Genomic DNA, 19,614 nt, shown 5'->3' with positions numbered 1-19,614 from the left:
GCGTTTGTGGGAAGCGCCGGAAGTCGTCTTTCCGACGCGCCGGAAAGAGCGGGCCGCGCAGGCGCCTTAGGGGGTTCCTCTGGGCATCATGGCGTCCCGAGATGTGATCGGGCCGGCGCTGCCTCCGCAGTTGGCCGACTCCGACGCCGCTTCGGTGGACTCCGGGCCGGGTGAGAGGAAGGAGGAGGCCATTGCTCGCGGGAACGAGACGGGGCGGCTCCGGGGGGTGGAAGACCCCGCTCGGGGCTCTTTCCAGCCTCTGGCTGAGCCAATTTGGGAGGGAGGCAGGAGGAGGAGGAGGAGGGCTGGGGCTGGAGGGGGCGATGGAAGTAGGCGCCCTCGTGGCTTCCTTTGCCCGTTTATTGGATGCATCCGCTTTTTAGATTGCCTTATTATTCAAGGCAAACGTACCTAACGCTTCTTCGCTTCTTTGCCCCACAACAACCTTGTGAGGTAGGCCGAGTGGAGAGGAGACGAGAGAGCAGCTGGGTTTCATGGGTAAGGTGGGACTAGAACTCCCAGTCTCCTGGTGACTGGTCGAAGGACACACACACACACACACACACACACACACACACCTTTCATGTTAAAACAGGACTAGAACTCCCAGTCTCCTGGTGATTGGTCCATAGTCACACCTTGCCCCCATCCCCAACTTTCATGGGTAAGACGGAGCTAGAACCACCAGTCTCCTGATGATTGGTTGAAAGTCTCCCTCGCATGCACACGACTTTCATGATAAAATGGGACTAGAACCACCAGTCTCCTGGTGATTGGCCCAAACTGACCCAGCCGGCTTTCATGAGTAAGGCAGGACTAGAACTCCCAGTCTTCTAGTGACTGACCCAAAGTCATTGTACTATAATAGATCAGTTAGCCTGAGATAAAAGAATATAAATCAGTGATCACACAAAAGAATATGCCTATTTTTATTCTTATCTCCTTAAAAAATATAGTTGGATAATCCAAAAACAAATAAAGCAATATTCACCTGAAATATGTAACATCTATATAATATAGAATAAAATTTAGTTGCAGGCCCAGCATTGCCTCCTGGCTTCAAGGAAAACTCTGAAAACTCTGATTATAAGGAGAAAGGTGTCTCTGCTCAGACGTCCAGAGAGACAGATTCTGATTCCGAAGAGGATGAAGGTTCTAGTCCAGTTCCCAGGTCAGTGCATTGGTTTGAAAGTGTGGAGCTGTTTTAAGGGGCAGTTGATGTCAGTATGTCAGTGATAGTTAAACTTTGCGTTCTGACTATAGCTCCTGATAGTATGTCTTGTAGGGGGGCACAATAACATATAAATATCACATACTGATGGCATCATCGCCCACAGACATAACAGAACAAAATAACTGAGTTGGAAGGGACCTTGGAGGTCTTCTAGTCCTACCCCATGGTAGGACCAAATGGTTGTCCAATCTCTTCTTAAAAACGTCCAGTGTTGCAGCATTCACAACTTCTGGAGGCAACCTGTCTTCCAGGAAGCAAATTGTTCTAACTGTCAGGGAATTTCTCCTTAATTCCAGATTGTTTTTCTCCTTGATGCATTTCCATCCGCTATTTCTAGTTCAGTTGCTTTGGAGAATAGCTTGACTCCCTCTTCTTAGGAGCAGCTCCTAAGATATTGGAAGTCTGCTATCATGTCTCCCCTAGTCCTTCTTTTCATTAAACTAGACATACCCAGTTCCTGCAAACGTTCTTCATATGTTTTAGCCTTCGGTACCCTCATCATCTTTGTTGCTCTTCTCTGCACACATATGCAGCAACATCTTCATTAGTCTGGCTCTTTCTTAAGTAGAAACAGGAAAATTAGGTGACCTTTTTCTTCCAGCAAAGAATGTTAAGTTTCCTCAACTTTCCCTTCAGTTCATCCTTCAGTTCATCAGCTATTTATTGTCTGTTGGAGCAGCCTGAAGGCAGTTTCCTGGAAGATTCCCCACATAAAAACCTCCAATTGTTGCACTGTGTTTGAGATGTAAGCAAAACCACTCTTCGTATTTCAAAACATCTTTATTTCTGTCTTCCTTATCTCTATAAAGGAAACAGAGAAGATCTCAGGAAGAGGATGATGATGGGTTTTTTGGACCTGCTCTTCCTCCTGGATTTAAAAAGCAAGAGCAATCACCGGAAAGGTAATTCACACAAGGATGTTAGAACCACACCAACTGCTAACTGAAGGAGCAGGCAAGGAACCCATGACTCCTGCAAGCAAGCTAAATTCCTCTTTAACATTAGTCGACGAAGTCCACGACTTACGACCACAATGGAGCCCAAACTCTATGTTGTTTACATGAGAAATTTGTCAAGTAAATTTTTACCCCATGTTACGATTTTTCTTGCCACATTTGTTAAGTGAATCACTGCAGTTGTTAAGTTAGGACAGGGGTCGGCAACCTTAAACACTCAAAGAGCCACCAAGGTCCTAAACGGAAGCCCCCCATTCAATTCTGGAGCTGACCGGAAGTCCGGTTCCCCCCCCCCCACCATAGAGTCTCTTCCTAGCACGGCATCCTTTTTCCTCTGCTGACTGGAGGTCTGGTTCCCCCCCCACCATAGAGTCTCCTCCTAGCACGACATCCTTTTTCCTCTACCTGTCCTAACCGAAAGCTCTATCAATTGTGGAGCCGACTAGCGACAGGGAGCCGCAGCAGAGGGATGAAAGAGCCACATGTGGCTCCAGAGCTGTGGGTCGCTGACCCCTGAGTTAGGAACACGGTTGTTCACTGAACAACCCCCTCGACTTTGCTTCTCAGAAGGGGTCACATGACCCCAGAACACTGCAAGCGTCATAAATATAAGTCAGTTGTCAAGCATCCAAATGTAAATCACTTGACCATGGAGATGCTGCAATGGTGAAAAGTGAAAAATAGTCATAAGTCATTTTTTTCAGTGCCGTTACAACTTTGAGTGGCCACTAAATGAACGGTTGTAAATCGAGGAGCTCCCATATCCCAGGAAGAATGTAGGGGCAGATGTGTGTCAGTGGGATATGAACTCACCTGCTTGCAAATGTAGCTTGGGAGCAATTTCTTAATCGCCCATTCTTTATATGCTGCATAGGGGAATGTTATTAAAATCTAATTCTATTCTTGAGACCTATTATAGGTCCTGCTTTGCCACCAGGCTTTAAGAAACCGTCAGGAGATGCTGAAGAAAAACAAGGTAACAAAAGCCAGGTATGAGAAATAATGCAACAAAACACAAAAGAATTCAACCTTTGTTTGCGGGATGTGTGTGGAGCAAAGTATTTCAACCCAAGTTCCTTTCCGTGATAAATTTGCTAGCTTTGAAAGAACTCTGGGTGATTAATCAACCAATGGATTTAGATGTAACTCGTTGTTTGTCAGATGTGTATTCTCAGTTTACTCTTATATTTCATGGACATTAAAATATGCAGGAGATACCTACCCGTGTTTTCCCGAAAATAAGACAGGGTTTTATTTTCTTTCGACCCCTGAAATAAACGCTTGGCCTTATTTCCGGGGAGTTCTTATTATTTTTGAGGTGCAGGAGGGGGCGAGCGTGGTCACCTCATGGCTGCTGCTGTGTTGCAATATTTTCAGGGAGGGCTTATTTTCGGGGGAGGGCTTATTTTAGCATATGCGCTCAAAAGCCCAATTGGGCTTATTATCTGGGGAGGTCTTATTTTTGGGGAAACGGTATATATGGGAAGGATGTGTCTACAACCAACAATCAACCACTTGATCTGTTTTCTTAACCGGAGTCTGTGATTGGCTGCCTTCCCACCCCTTCAGCTCTCATGGAGACAAGGAACCTCAGCAAGTGTCCGACTCTACAACTTTCTGAAATTCAATTTAAATTGAACACAGAAAACTCTGAAACTCAATTCCAGAAATATAATCACAAGCAGTTGTTGTGATAGATTAATGCTGTTGTCATACGTGGCTCTTGAGTTTAGACTTTGGCAATAGCTGGGGAAACAATCATTTCAAGCAAGGATATGAGAAACATTTGTTCCTTACGAATCAAGACAAATCTGCGTGTCCCAGGATAATTGTCAGGCCTGCAGTCATATTCCTTTTAGGATTTTGGCCTGCCACACTTTCTATTATTTTTTCTATGCTGTTTTATTAGTGGGGAATAGGGAGGGGAATAGTAAGGAGCAGAATGTGTTGTCATAATAAAACATTTCTTTCTAGAAGCCCAAGGTCATCCTTTGTCTCCGCACCTGTGCACCTGACCGGAACTAGATGGGTGGAAATGCCAGCATGGCAGAGGAAGATTGGACCATGTGATGGACTTGTGGGTGTGGGGGGGGGGGGGGGGCAAGGTTTTGAACTTTCAACTGGGTGGAAACCCAGGAAGCTTTCAGATTTGGGTTTCCACAGTTTGTACCAACATGTCTGTCTTATTAAATTGGAACTTTGATGAAAGTTATGTTTTGAACTCTGATTTAATTCTGGATGATATTTGGAACGCTGGCAATAATATTGCAGTTTCCAATCTGGGCCGGTCACCAGGACCAGAGGTTTAGTTTTCCCAAGCTTTTGGACTCCTGCTGGAACCCGTCCTTAGAGAAGTGCTCTCTGACCAGAATGTGTGTTCGCACCTTATGTATCTCACAACAAGAGTTGATATTTCCATTTGAAAAGACCCTCTGTTTTTTACAAACGGAGATCAGAAAACTACAGGTAGAAGTGTTATATTCCTAACAGCTAAGAAATGATGTGTCGCAGATTGTGATGCACGTGAAGCTTTGGAGGCCGAAGGTCTGCAATAAACATTTGGTATTATTTAAAATGCTAATTTTGCTGAACTGGCAGGATTTTGTCTTTATTCTGTGTTGTGCTAAAGGCAAGCGATAACGAGGAAGAGGAAAATACATTTGGTCCCATGCCAGCCAGGGGATCGGTGGAATGCAACCCAGGTGCTGAGATTGAAGATCGGGCTCGAAGAATGAAGGAGAAACTTCTGGGAGACGCTGATGTGAGTCGTTGACATCCTTTGTGTTGCTTTTTCTTAAACACCAACAGCGTTATGAAGGCATTCGCTGATCAGTTCTTCACAGATACGTCTCAATTTTGTTTCCTATCAAAGGATGATTCCAAACAAGCTAAAAGAGAATCTTGGATGATCGATCTTCCCCCGGAACTCAAAAACTTCGGTTTTGGACCACGGACATTCAAAAGAAGAGCCAATGATAATTCTGGAGACAGATCAGTTTGGACGGATACTCCAGCCGATAGAGAAAAGAAAGCTAAGGTAAGTCTGTTTTCCCATGTGGTTTGTCAGTGAAAATATTCTTCATTCATATTTGTGGGTTGGCAGATCTGATACTTATCCAGCAACAAGTGAAAAAAAAAATTGGAAAGTTTAAAATGTACGCTGCCAGCATGGATTTTAACTTTTCACAAGAAGTCCCATAATCACAATGTGCCAATGCTGATCCTAGCAATGTCAGGCAAGTACATGTCTGTCATCAAATCACTCTTCAAAAAACTTTCAAAAACTTTCTGATGATTAAGGGCGGGGGGGGGAAGCACAGATCTTGTTAAGTGAGAATCACTGCAGTTGTTCAGTTAGTAACATGGCCATGAAGTGAATCTGGCTTCCCCGTTGACGTTCGTCAGAAAGTCGCAAAAGGGGATCACGTGACCACAGGACTCTGCAACCGTCATAAGTACATGCCAGTTGCCAAGTGCTCGAATTTTGATTACGTGATGCAGCAATGGTTGTCAATGTGAAAAACAGTCATATGTCACTTTTTTGAACAGTCACTAAACAGATGGTTGTAAGTCAAGGACCAACTTTAAAGAAAAATTAATTTAACTCAGTTCAGGAAAACAGAAATTTGACAGGGCTAGGGGGAAAAATGGAAAAGGCCTTATTAAGTCCTGGAGAATTGCAGGGCAAATACAGGTTTTACAGATTAACAGAGTTGGAAGGGACCTTGTAGATCATCTAGTCCAACCCCTTTGCAAGAGACCCTACACCATTTCTGACAGATGGCAGTCCAGTCTCTTCTTGGAAGCCTCCAGTGATGAAGCTCCCACAACTTCTGAAGGCAACTTCTGTTCCATGGGTTGATTGTTCTCCCTGTCAGGAAATTCCTCCTTATTTCTAGCTTGAATCTCTCCTCGGTCAGTTTCCATCCATTGTTCCTTGTCTGGCTTTCAGGTGCCTTGGAAAATAACTTGACCCCCTCCTCTCTGGGGCAGCCCTTTAAATATTGGAAGACTGCTATTATGTCTTCCCTGGTCCTTCTCTTCAGCTAGTCCTCTACTTACAACAGTTCACTTACTGAGCGATCAAAGTTACGCCTTCACTGAAAAAAGTGACTTAAGACCATTTTTCATACTCACAACCGTTTCAGCATCCCCGAGGTCATGTGATCAAAATTCAGGTGCTTGGCAACTGACTCGCATTTATGACAGTTGCCGTGTCCCAGGCTCACATGATCCCCTTTCGCGACCTTCTGACGAATCAATGGGGAAGCCGGATTTACTTAAACAACCGTGTTACAAACTTTGCAACTGCAGTGATTCGCTTCACAACTGTGGCAAGAAAGGTTGTGAAATGATGCAAAACTCACTTCACAACTGTCACCCCATGAACCTTCAACTGACATTCAACGGCAACTGACTCACATTTATGACGGTTGCAGCATTCCAGGGTCACACGATCCCCTTCGGCAACCTTCTGACAAGCGAGATTCACTTAATCACTGTGATGATTCTCTTAACAACGGTGCCAAGGAAGTTCATAAAATGGCTCAGAACACACTTCACAACTGTCTCGCTGCTTTGCAAAACAACATGGGCTCAGTTGTGGTCGTAAGTCGAGGACTGCCTCTATTTGAACTCCAGAAGGAAGCCGATTTAGGGTAAATAGGAATGCCCAGAGCTTCACTTTGGGGATCAGGTGCCAATTCAGTCCAGTTTCTCCCATCAAATTGAAGCGTTAGATTGGATTCGAAGCGCCTGCATTGATCTGATGGCTGTTTTTCCCCTGCTGACCGATGAAAAAAAACTGGACCCTGTCAACATGACTCTTCAGATTGAAAGGTCCAAAGCTGAATTGGTTTACAAATTAGACTTGTTTTGAGATGCCAGTAGAAACCTTGCTAAGGATTCCAATTGTGTTGGAGCAGCTCGATCAGGCCCTGTAAATAAACATTGCCCCCCAAAAATGCAAGTTGAAGAACTTCATTCAGCCTTCAGCAAGCGAGGGCTCTCATTCCCTTTGAGGATGAGAGAGAAATTTTACAAAACCTCTTAGTAAGGCCACACCTGGAAGGCTGAAACCCATTTTGGTCACCGTACTGCAAAAAAGATGTTGAGACTTTGGAGAAAGTTCAGAGAAGAGCAACTAAGACAATCAAAGGCCTGGAGACTAAGACATATGAAGAACGATTGCAGGATTTGGGTTTGGTCAGTCTAGAGCAGGGGTGTCCAAACTTGGGAACTTTAAGACTTGTGGACTTCAACTTCAAGGGCTGGCTGGGGAATTCTGGGAGTTGAAGTCCACAAGTCTTAAAGTTCCCAAGTTTGGACACCCCTGCTCTAGAGAAAAGAAAAACTAGGGGTGACACGATAACAGTATTTCAATATTTGAGGGGCCGACCTCTTCTTCAAAGCACCAGAAGGCGGGGCAAATTAATGGTTGGGAACTGATCAAAGAGAGAAGCAACCTGGAATTAAGGAGAAACTTCCTAACAATGAGAACAATTAAACCTGTGGAACAGAAGTTGCCTTTAGAAGTTGTGGACCCTCCATCACTGGAAGTTTTTGAGAAGAGACTAAATGTCAACTCGTAAAGGACTCCTGGCCTGCTGTCGAGTTGCCGCAGGCAGGAGGAGGACCCTGACACAAGGCAGCCATTTGTCTGAAACGGTAGAGGGTCTCCTGCTTGAGCAGGGGGCTGGACTGGAAGACCTCCAAGGTCCCTTCCAGCTCTGTTCTATTCTTTAAAAAAATAAATTGTAGAATTGTAATTTTAAAGCATGCTTCCCACCTTGCTTCTGAGGGTTGATCCTGGGCAGGTTAGAAAAGTTAAAACCTCCCAGCTGGAATTTTTGAGTCAACCCTATTTATGCTGACAACGTCCCTCTACAGCTGTGACAGCTAACCTTTTCCAGACCGAGTGCCCAAGGCACACGCGCAAATGCGTGAACCCCCCCCCCCAAATTCAACGCATGCCCTCCGTGCACGTGTGTGTGTGTGGCGCCCTGCAGCCAAATCCCCAAAATGGAATGCGTGTGCGTCCCCCAGAGATGCGCGGCAGAGACCCTAAAAGTAGTGGCATGCACGCATGGGCAGCAGAGCTGAACTGAAGTGACGGCCCGCTTGCCCACAGAGAGGCCACTGCGTGCCACCTCTGGTACACGTGCCACAGGTTTGCCATCACAGCTCTACAGGGTTCATTCTCAGCATGAATAGATAAAATTCTCAGCATCCCATAAAATAACATGTTCTTTTTCCTGGCATAAAACGATGCGCCCCTAGGCTGCACACTCACAATTTTTTTACCACCAGAGTCAAAACGGTCCTTAGATCTTGTCCTTTGGGTGCCTTAAGATGTCATAAAGGAGACCTCGATGAGCCAAGATTCTCTTCTGGTTTGTGCATTTCTTTGGGCTGACTCATCTTCCCCCCCCCCCCCCCCCCTGGTCTTCAGGAACAGCAGGAAGGAAAGAAGCCCGTCTCCAAGGACAAGGCAGAAGTCTTCCCCTCCGAGAGGGACAAAAGGCTGGCTGAGCAGATCTCCTCCTACAATGTAGGTGTCCCGTCACCTGGGCGGTGTGGGGGGGTGTGGGGGGGTCCCGCAGCGATGCTGTTTTCTTTGGGGCTGTCTCTCCTGCTCCAACCCTGCCTCTTCAGAAATCTCTGGCTGGTTTCCAAAATACCGAGACGGAACCATACTTTCTTTTTATGCGTTTCTATGGAAACATGATCATGCTCTGCCTTGTAGCAAAGTTATTAATTGAGACTGAAGTCACTAGTAGTATAAACATTGCTTTTACTTTATGAGAACTGACAGTATCCTGGATTATCTAACTGCCTGTCAGTCTGTCTAACTTTCTTTCTTTCTTTCTTTCTTTCTTTCTTTCTTTCTTTCTTTCTTTCTTTCTTTCTTTCAATTTATCTATATCTTATCTATCTTACCTATCTATCCTATCTAACATCTATCTTGATTTATCTAACATCCTTTTAACATCTGTCTGTCTATATCTGTCTGTCTGTCCGTCTATTTTCTTTTTAACGTGACCGTTTTTCACACTTGCCCCCATTGCAGCCTCCCCATGGTCACATGATCAACATGCAGGCACTTAGCAACTGGTTCATATTTATGACGGTTGCAGCGTCCCGGGGTCACATGCACCCTTCTGTCAAGCAAAATCAGTGTGGGGGAGGGAGGGAAGCCAGATTCACTTAACAACTGTGTTACTAACAACAAGTACAGTGACTCACTTAACAAAGGCGGCAAGAAAGGTCATAAACCGGAGCAAAAGCCACTTGTCTCCCTGAGCAACAGAACTTTTTGGCTCTATTGTGGGGACTGCCTGTTTGTAAACAATGGTCTTTGAACACTTAGTTTACTTTATTGTCGCTGCACCTTGTACAACAAAATTAAATGCAATCTTCAGGGTACAATAACAGTTCAGGTTGTGGTGGTGAAGGAATCCAGTGCAGTCATTCAGCACAACATCCGGGGGTGGCTGGTTTCCTCACAGACTTGTTGGAAGCTGGCAGTGAAGATCCCGAGGGGTGAGGAGGCTGTGACTGTGGGAAGCTGTGACCATTGTACCTGTGTGCTGGTTGCCAAGTACCCCAGTCACGATCCTGTGACGGTGGGGACACTGCGACAGCTACAATGTCCAAGGACCGGCCGTAAGTCGTCTTGTTCAACACTGATGTAACTTTGAATGGTTGCTGAACAAGAAGTCACTAAGTGAGGACTACCTGTATAGTCCAAAGCCCTTCCCTGCCTTTCACGGTTGACAAAGCATCATGATAGCTCTGACGACAACAACCGGGCCAGGCCCTTGGTGGGCTCCGTAGTGCCCTGGGCTCTCTGGCCTGCTGGCAAAACCCCTTCTGTGTGGAGACCAAGGTGCTGCTCCTTGTCTGTCTACGTCCTAATTCCATTCTCTTCCTTCTAGTTTTCTAATTCTTGTAACGTTTATTGTTCTCAATATTCCAAATCCCAGGACTCCGAGAGATCTGAATCCCTGCTGGACATACATCGGAAGAAGCTAAAGAGCAAAACCGACGGAGAGAAGAATAAGCCTCAGGAGAGAAGGCCCTTCGACCGAGACCAGGACCTTCAGGTCCACCAGATTGACGAAGCCCGAAAGAAGGCCCTCATAAAACAGTCCAGAGACTTAAACACGAGGTTTTCCCATGGTAAATGCAACACGTTTTTATAACGGATGCCGACCGAAATGGCACGCGTGCTAAATAAAACATTTCCTTTGTACATACGACATGTGTATGTGGAAAAATAACACTCCTTTAAATGGAAGTTCTTCTACAGTGAAGGTGAACCTTTTTCGTCTTAGGTGCCAAAAGCAGGCGCTCGCGTGCCCACCCCCATAATTTAATGCTCCCCCCCGTGCTGTGCCCCCTGCACATGCACGCATGACAACCCCCTCCCCTGCTGCTCGACGCATGCGCGCACAGCTTTCTTGGAGCCTGGGGTGAAAACGGCCTCCCCCCCTCCCCCCCAAGCCCTCCTGAGGTCAGAAACAGCCCGTTTTCCAACTTCCAGTGGGCCGGTAGGTCTGTTTTTCGGCCTCCCGGGGCTCCAGAGGCTTTCTAGGAGCCCGGGGGAGGGGGGGGGCAAAAAACAGCCCAACGGCAGACTTGAAGTTTGGGACCGGATGTCCAGGTTGCCCTTTGGGCGGTTTTTCTCCTTCAGGAGGCTTTTCTGAAGCCCCCAGAGGGCGAAAAACAGCCCGACGCGCAACCCGGAAGTCCGGGCGAAAAATGCCCCAAAATCAGCTGGCCAGCATGCACATGCACACTGGAGCTGACAGGTCAATGCCTCACGTGTCCTCAGAAATGGCTCATAGGTTCGCCGTCACAGTTCTACATTCTGTTGCATGGGTGACTGGATTTTGGTTGCACCAGTCCAGCAGTTGGTGTGAGGGAGGACTCTTTAACAGTGGGACGGGTAGAATTTGACTCTCAAAGGGTTCCCCCCCCCCCCCCCACTTACCCTGCACAAACATAGAAATAATTGTCGCTGTGGCTCTTCTTCTGAGACTCACCGTATAGTTCCCTTCCCCAAGAATGGCGAAAGGGGAGCTGTGAAGAATCCACCTGTTCTTGGGAAGATTTCCTTTAACATTTTTCTGAAAAGGAATAAGCCCATTTGAAATATTTTAAGTTTTAAATAACCCGTAGGTCTTCTCCGTAAATGGATTTTAAAAAACCAACAACATTTCTTCAGCTCGGATTCCCTTGGGATTTCAAATGTCAGAATGCTGGGTGTATAACTTGACATTTGGAGTTGATATATATATATAGAGAGAGAAATCAGATGGCTGCTGCAAATAGCTTGAGAATCTAATCATAATTATCACTTACAAGAAAGATTATTAACCTTACCTGTACATTTGACAGGGTGATGAATAAGGCATAACAACCGTCTCTATTAAAATTGTCCCGAACTGTCTTTTTTCCACCCCCTCCTTGATCTCTCTCTCTCCTGCTTTTTCCAAGTGGATGGACAGGAGCCATTGATAAACTGAAGTGGAATTCATTAAAAAAAATAAAGGGTTTTGATCACGAAGCGTTTCCCTCAAGGTTTCTTTGAAATCTCTGCTGGAATAGATTTATTATTTAATAGATTTCTAAAAGTGTATCCTGTTGCAAAGTATCTTGAAGCGGTTTCCAGTAGAAACAGCACTAGCGTCCATAATAAACAGTGCATTCAACGAAGTAAAAATCCAAATATATGCATTAAAAAGGGGAAGGGAGCAGGTGGAATGGGAAGACATTCTTTCCATATCCTTACCAGGATGTCAGAGGTCTGCAAACTTGGCAACTTTAAGACTTGTGGACTTTAGCTTCCAGAATTCTCCAGCCAGCTTCTGAGAGTTAAAGTCCACAAGTTTTAAAGTTGCCAAGTTTGGGGACCCCTGTCCTAGGTGAAAAGATTGTTAAGGAATGATGTAGGAAAAGAGGACCCAACTTGCTTTGATGACAGTAGCCAAAACAGCTGTTGACTAAGAGAGGTTATTTGAGGTGGCCAAAGAGAATAAGGATTTTAACCCCTAGAACTTAAGTTGGTTGTGATCTTTACAAGCTGTCCTGTTTTGGCAAAAAATCTGTATATGTGGCTTCATTCTTGACCGCAATAAATATCTTCAGTCTTGTGTCTGCAGTCTTTCTGCCCTTCAATCGCATCTCAAATAAGATTTACATATTTGACCTTAGATTTACAGCCCCGTGGACGTGAAGCTTGGCTAAAGTTTTCCAAATGGGTGACTAAAGACACGGAAGATGCCTCCTGCATTTTAGCGTATAGTGGATGAAGGTGAGTGGACTTCCATTCCCAGAATTCCCCAGCCAGCTGACGGGGGTATTCTGGGAGTGGAAGTGCACTTCTCTCCATGTTGTTCAAGGTAGAGAAACACTGGTGTAAACAAATGTTTCTCCAACGTGGCCACTTTGAGAGGTGTGGACTTCTAACTCCCAGAATTCTACAGCCAGCCTACTGAGTTAGGGAATTCTGGGAGCTGAAGTCCACATCTTTCAAGTAGCCAAGATGGAGAAACAAGATTAAACTCGGCCAGTGTGTGGTTTTGTGCCTTTCCTTTCTACATCCTGCCATTCTCCCATTTTAGCAACAGAATCCTTCTCTTCCTGGTCTTAGTTCCTCGTCCCAGAAAGTTGGGTCTGCTTTGATCGAGCCCCAAGTTCCAGGAGTTAAAAGAAGACCATGTTGCATCATCACACTCCTTAAACTAGCACTGATGATGTTACCTAGTTGGGTAATGAAACATCTGCTAGAAAACAACCAAGCTCAGAGAGCACTAAGGAGCTCTTACATCACTTCTCCAATTTTCTCTTGGTTGTAAGTAGTGTTATAAAGAGGGAGGGGGAGGGATACATTATCCCGACTGGGATATCATGCGAGGGTCCTCTGATTCACGTTTTGAGCACTGAATTGCTTATCTAATTTATAAACCTTCATCCAGTTCTGGCTTGATGCATTCATTAGTCATTCTGTGGGAAGCAGAAGTAATATACATATAAAACACCCTCCGCCTTCTCATAATATGGGGAATGCTCTACTTATATCATTTATTCAATGACTCCTCAAAGTTATCACTGAAAAAAATGAGACTTGTGACCGTTTTCATCCTTATAACCATTGCAGCATCCCCGTGATCAAAATTTGGACGCTTGGCAACTGGCGTGTACTTATGACAGTTTCATTGTTCCCCGGGGGTCACGTAGATTTCCCTTTATGCGACCTTCGGACAAGCAAAATCCACGGGGAAGCCCGGTTCACCTAACAACCATGTGACCAACTTAAACAGCAGTAGCGATTCACTGAACAACGGCAACAAAGACCATAAAATAAATGGAGTAAAGCTCAGTTAAATAGTATGTCTTAGCAACATCAAATTTGGGCTCACTTGTAGTCGTAAGTGGAGAACTATCTGTAGAAGTTAGATTCGGTTAGCTTTGCGAGATCCTGATGGAGAGGATTCCCAGTTCCGCCGTCTCAAATTAACTTACCTTGAGATTTCTGCAATTTCCCAATTAGAAGGCAACCCTGGGTGCTTTCATTAGCAATATCTTCCCTATAAATGCAACTAATCCATGCTAGAAAACCTTGCATGTCAATCTAGCGTCCTTTGGGACGTTAAATCACTAATTGCAGGGAGAATATCACCTATTTTTCCGGCTACGAAATCAACGGGAAGGAAGAATGCTGGAATTACAGATTAGATTACAGATTAACAGAGTTGGAAGGTACCTTGTAGGTCATATAGTCCAACCTGCCGCCCAAGCAGGAGACTCTTCATCATTTCTGACAGATAGCAGTTGAGTCTCTTCTTGAAAGCCTCCAATGATGAAGCTCCCACAACTTCTGAAGGCAAGTTCTCTTCCATCGGTTGATTACTCTCACTGTCAGAAAGTTCCTCCTATTAGGTTGAATCTCCCCTTGATCAGTTTCCATCCGTTGTTCCTTGTCTGGCTTTCAGGTGCTTTGGAGAATAGTTTGACCCCCTCCTCTCTGTGGCAGCCCCTCAAATATTGGAAGACTGCTATCCTGTCTCCCCTGGTTCTTCTCTTCACTTGACTAGCCAGGCCCAGTTCCTGCAACCGTTCATCTTATGTTTTAGCCTCCAGTCCCCTCATCATCCTGGTTGCTCTTCTCTGCACTTTTTTTCACAGTCTCAACTTCTTTTTTTATGGTGTGGTGACCAAAACTGGATGCAGTACTCTAGGTGTGGCCTTACTAAGGCTTTATAGAGTGGTATTAGTACTTCACTTGATCTTAATTGTATCCCTCTGTTCATGCAACTTAGCATCGCATTGGCTTTTTTGGCTGCCGTTGCACACTTCTGGCTCCTATTTAGCTGGTTGTCCACTAAGACTCCAAGATCCCTCTCCCAGTCCCTGCTATTCAGCCTGGCTTCACCCAGTCGATATGTGTATTTTTTGGTTTTTCTTGCCTAGAAATGGATTGAATCGAAATGGAATAGAAAACAAGCGAAGGCCCGGAGGAGACATTGCTTTGCCGTGTCGTTCTTTTCCCCCAATTAGCATACTGAGCACGATCAAGAGTTCAACTCTTTTGAAAGTATGGAAGCCTCGACTGGAATTTCACTTAAGCCCAGAGGGAACAAACAGTCAAGGCTGCCAAAACTTGATGTCAGGCTGTAGGAGACAAGCGCATTGTCTCCCTGGCAACCAGCACCGGTGGAGGGAATTCTTGCCAGCAGAAAGCATCTGGAGAACTATTCATGCTTCCGATTGCATGGGTCAGATGCTGCTCCAATTGCTCACAGCAATTAAAAATCACAGGGACATTCGGCTAAGGTGCTTTTTGGGAAAAAAAATCAGCATGGAAGGAGAAAAAAGAGTTGAAACCAAGTGGGTTTATGCCAGGGTCACACAAGCAATATTTTAAACTCCAAATGGTGAAATTAGAATTTATTTATTTATTTATTTTGTCAAACACATACGAGAGAACAGGTATAAGTGTAAACATGGACATGAACACAGGAAATGGAAGGGAAAAATAGAAAAGCATTAAAATACAAATATACAGTTTAAAAAATGATACAAGTGGAATTATCATAGGGAACTAAAATGTGGAAGAGGACATTTATTTTTATGTAAATATGAAACTGGGATCACTGGAATTTCACCCCGAAAATCCATCAGTGTGAAGTAGAAAATATACAAGAGGGACAATGGAAGGAGTGAGAAAGAGGAGGGAAAAGAAGAAAGGGTAAAGGAGAGGAAGTAAGGTGGGGTAGTAAGAGTATTATAGAGGGTAAGGAGGAGAAGAAGAGAGGAGGAGTGGGGGAAAGAGGGGAAGAAGCAAAGAGGAAGGAGAGGAGGAAAGAAGAAGGCAGAGAAAGGATGCCGGGAAGAAGGAAGGAGTAGGGTTGCTGTAAAATAAGTGGATATATGGGGTAGCAAGAAAGTGACCCCGATTATGCTTTATTACATTATTAAACAGATTGTGATAAATGCTAGAAGATAAGATGTCAGTAAACACTCAGCATGACTTGACTTAGATATGACCAGAATTTCTGTTGTTCAGCAAGGGAGTTGTTAAGTAAGTCACCCCTGATTTTACTATATATCTATTTCAAACTATTTAGCTCTCATCAGCCAGCCATACCCTTGCTGGGATTCGAACTTGGACTGGTTACATATTAGGCAGTTGTATTAACCTCTAAGCCAGAGTTCTCCTCCCTTTATCTGATGAGGCAGTGAGAGGTCTGCCCACATATGGGAGGGAGCACGACTGCTTGCTTCCCTTTCACCTTTCAGCCCCACTCCAGGAGCTTCCCAGGCAGTTGCTTACGCGACAAACCCCCTTGGGTTCCATTTTTGCTGATAAATAAATGAAGGGAGACTAGTATAGATCTATTTCAACTGACTCAGCTCATAAAGGGAGGAGAACTTGTGGGTAACACAACTGCCTACTATATAAGCAACACACACACACACAGACACACACAATATCTGTTAAGGGGAGCATTGCCAAGGGAATCTGGCTTCCCCACTGAATTTGCTTGCCAGACGTTCTTGTGTGCCTTGTGACACCCTGGAAGGCTCACAACTTATGAGAAAATAGTACAAACAAAATTATTACACAACGATGTATACCAAATAGGTAAATATTGATTTGTATCTATTTGGTATACATCGTTGTGTAATAATTTTGTTTGTACTATTTTCTCATAAGTTGTGAGCCTTCCAGGGTGTCACAAGGCACATGTGTTAACTAGCTGGCTAGCTAAGTAACAATCCTAGTGAAGAAGGGGCTGTTGGCATGTTTTAGTACCAGCTCATTTGTATCTTCCGAAGTGGCTTTGCTTTTTGCTACGTGTCCTAGCTAAATGTCAGATTGTTCTGACCCTTCCAGAAAAAAAAGGCTTTTGCCCTGACATTTTATTGCTTTACTTCACAGCAAAAACGTCAAAGTCAGGTTTGCTGACAAGATAAGGTCACCAGCCACCTCGTGGAGGATCATCTTCCCCCAAAGAGCCGTTCTTTCGGTAGCGTCAGTCCTTCAGAACGAGGTATAAACTGGAGAGGAGAAAAATAAATTGCAAAATGACCAGGGATGCATGCATTTTCAAAGTGCGTCAATAAAAAGAATAGTACGTAGTTCAGAAGCAGGAGAATTATACACAGGAATGGGTAAAATGGATTGATTACATACAGAATAAATACCAGACTAGGAGGTATTATGTAGCCTTTAGGTAAAATGTTTAGACTGATAGATGATCAGAGTAAATAATACATGGGATGCTTGGAATTGTTAGAGTGGTGTATAGTGGAAGTCAGGGGGGGGGTTTGAGTGGGAGGTGGGGGAGGGTTAGGGTGGAGGGTGGGGTAATATATATGCATAATTAAACTAGAAGATGGGATTAATGAAATATTGTTATTTTAAGAGAAATTTATATTATGATTTATATATGTTTAATTAACTTAGAAGATGGGATTAATGGGCTATTGTTACTTTTAAGAGAAACTTACATTATGATTGTTGGGAGGTGAGGGGGTACAATATGTGAATGAGTAATCTACTTTAAAAGGGGGGGAGGGGAGGGGGTAAAGTATCTGGTATAATATTTCAATGAGAAATTTTTTTGAGTTGGGGGGAGGGGAGGGGGCATAGTATCTGTATGTGATTTACATTGTATGGCGGGGGGGTTAAAAGGGGGAAAATTTGTTTGTATAAAACTTTTTCAATAAAAAATAAAAAAATAAAAAGAATAGTTAAGGAATATCATGAAAAATTATTCATAAAACATTTTCTTTTCTTTTTTTGCCTAGTATTCTTTTTTTTATTGTTTTAATTAAACAAAAAAAACACACAAAAGCATTCTTCATTACATCTTCCAGAAAGCATGTCGATTGATTACAAATAAATTTCGTGCGTTACTACAATCATTCTTTATATTTCATTCATATTGAATTGTACATTTTAAATCAAAAATCTTTATACCATCAATATGCCATCATTCTCATTTAACTATATTTGTTTAAACGTGCTTTTGTCTAGAATCATTTATATTTATATTATAATAAATCTAGACAAAAATTTATTACTAGAATTTATAAGTACCCAGGAGAGATTACATCTTTATAACAAAATCTAAACAAAAAAATATATATTAATAAAATTAGTAAAACTTTTCCCCAGGTCCCATATTATAGTTTATATCCAAATTGTTTTTACCAGTTAGAGTTATTATTTCATTATTATTGTCATGATGGGTTATCTGTTAACGAATAAACATTTTAAAAACAAAAACATTCTATAAGCAGCTACAACGTTCTACTTATTAATCACCACATTTTCTTAATTTAATTAATTATCAAAGCAACCGAAAACATCAGCAAAATTAGCCAATTAACAGATTGAGGTGTTGGAAGGGACCTTGTAGGTCATCTAGTCCAACCCCCGCCCAAGCAGGACACCCTACACAATTAAATTAAATTAAATTAAAGCGAAGCACAACACACACACGTGGCTCATGCCAACCTGCCTGTTGCAGCCCTTTAAGACCCGCAGCCAAAAATTGCAACTTTATTTCTTTTAAAAAGGATCAATTATTTTTTTAAAAAGGGGGGAGGGGTTTGCAGAAAGCTGCGGCTCCGCCCCTTCCCGCACGCGCAGCCTTGGCTCCTCCCACTCTCCCGGCCCTTCCTTTTGTGACCACGCCCCGTAGAACGCCGCCTCGGGTGTACGTAGGCCGGCTTACGCGTTCCGGCGCCGAAGCCTCTCTCTTTTTGGTTTTTTGATTCCGGCGAGGACCCGTCGCCGTTGGTCCGTCGCCGATTGCTGTCCGGGCGGCTGCCTTGGCTCTTTGCGGCCGGTAAAAAAGAGTCCGCCGCCATGAGCGAGAAGGGGGAGCTGGATCTGACCGGCGCCAAGCAGAACACGGGGATGTGGCTGGTGAAGGTGAGCCTTGGGGGCCGGAGGAGGGGTCCCTGCCCGGGGGAAGGAGGCTGGGGACCGGGGACTCTTCCTTTTCCCCTTTGGGGGGCGGGGAGGGGGGAAACGACAGTTCGCCTGCGGAACTCCCCGCCACAAGGCGCAGTCAGGGTAAGGCTGCGGGTTCCCCAGGAGGAGAGCTGGGCTCCTGAAGGCGGGCAGGTCCGCCCAGGGGAGCCTCCATGGTCAGGAGCAGTGCACCTTGGGGGGCATGGGTGTGTTTTATGGCTGACGAAGAAGCCTTGGGTGCCCTTTGCTGTACCATTTTGCCTGGGGGTTGGGTTGGAGGGGGTCAAGCTCCATAGAAATGCAGGGGGGGGGTTCCTCGAAGCCTACGATGGGGTTTGAGTGAGGTTTCCAACCCCCCAACCCCCGTGTTTTACAACCTTGCTTGCCCCGCCATCGTTAAGTAAATCGCCGCGGTTCATTTAGTGACCCGGTTGTTACGTGAATCTGGCTCCCCCCCCTTTGACTTTGCTCGTCAGAGGGTCTCAAAATGTAACCTCCCGGGACATCGCAACCGTCATAAGTACGAATCCATTCCCGATCATTTGTATTTTGAGCATGTGACCCTGGGGATGCTACCACAGTCGTAAGAGTGAAAAACGGTCGTATAACTTGTGAAACGGAGAGTTCTCAACAATGTAAGACTTCTAAAAAGTGCAGTGATAAATAGCATCCTATTGCAAGGCATAGTGCAGGTAGTCCTCGACATACGACCGCAATAGAGGCCAACATTTCTGTTGTTAAGTGAGGTGTGTTAAGTAAGTTTTGTCCCATGTTATGCCTTTTCATGCCACTGTTGTTAAGTGAATCACTGCAGTTGATGTTAGTAACACGGTTGTTAAGTGAATCCGGCTTCTCCGTTGACTTTGCTTGTCAAAAGTTTGCAAAAGGGGATCGCACGACCTTAGGACACACACATAAGTATGAACCAA

The 19,614-nt window shown here is 44.5% G+C and overlaps 2 protein-coding genes across 5 annotated transcripts in view; both read left to right on the top strand.

The window, feature by feature from the left end:
• The first annotated feature begins 21 nt into the window (after window positions 1–21).
• GPALPP1 (GPALPP motifs containing 1) lies at window positions 22–12,347 on the top strand. 3 transcript variants are annotated; one of them, XR_014174949.1, is made up of 9 exons: window positions 22–170; window positions 1,033–1,171; window positions 2,044–2,136; window positions 3,099–3,180; window positions 4,820–4,951; window positions 5,063–5,227; window positions 8,642–8,740; window positions 10,176–10,456; window positions 11,004–12,347. XR_014174949.1 is itself a non-coding variant. In XM_081947927.1 (8 exons), the coding sequence occupies exons 1-8, from the start codon at window positions 89–91 to the stop codon at window positions 10,392–10,394; spliced, it is 1,011 nt and encodes a 336-aa protein (XP_081804053.1). In that variant the 5' UTR covers window positions 22–88; the 3' UTR covers window positions 10,395–12,347. The 3 variants fall into 3 exon arrangements, 2 of the variants coding, with proteins under 2 accessions (XP_081804053.1, XP_081804054.1); XM_081947927.1 differs by having other exon boundaries at window positions 10,176–12,347; XM_081947928.1 differs by having other exon boundaries at window positions 42–170; window positions 1,039–1,171; window positions 10,176–12,347.
• Window positions 12,348–18,403: 6,056 nt separating this feature from the next.
• The window catches only part of GTF2F2 (general transcription factor IIF subunit 2), a 61,227-nt gene continuing 60,016 nt past the window's right edge, over window positions 18,404–19,614 (top strand). For both annotated transcript variants that reach the window (XM_081947941.1, XM_081947940.1), the window contains exon 1: window positions 18,404–18,643. In XM_081947941.1, the coding sequence (XP_081804067.1) occupies window positions 18,578–18,643 (66 nt within the window). In that variant the 5' untranslated portion in view covers window positions 18,404–18,577. The remainder of the gene's footprint in view (window positions 18,644–19,614) is intronic.

This window comes from Natrix helvetica, assembly GCF_964273705.1.
Source record: "Natrix helvetica genome assembly, chromosome: 3".
In the NCBI taxonomy this organism is placed as follows: Eukaryota; Metazoa; Chordata; class Lepidosauria; order Squamata; family Natricidae; genus Natrix; species Natrix helvetica.
The sequence above is the reverse complement of the archived record's forward strand: the minus strand, read 5'-3'. Positions and strand labels throughout refer to the sequence as shown.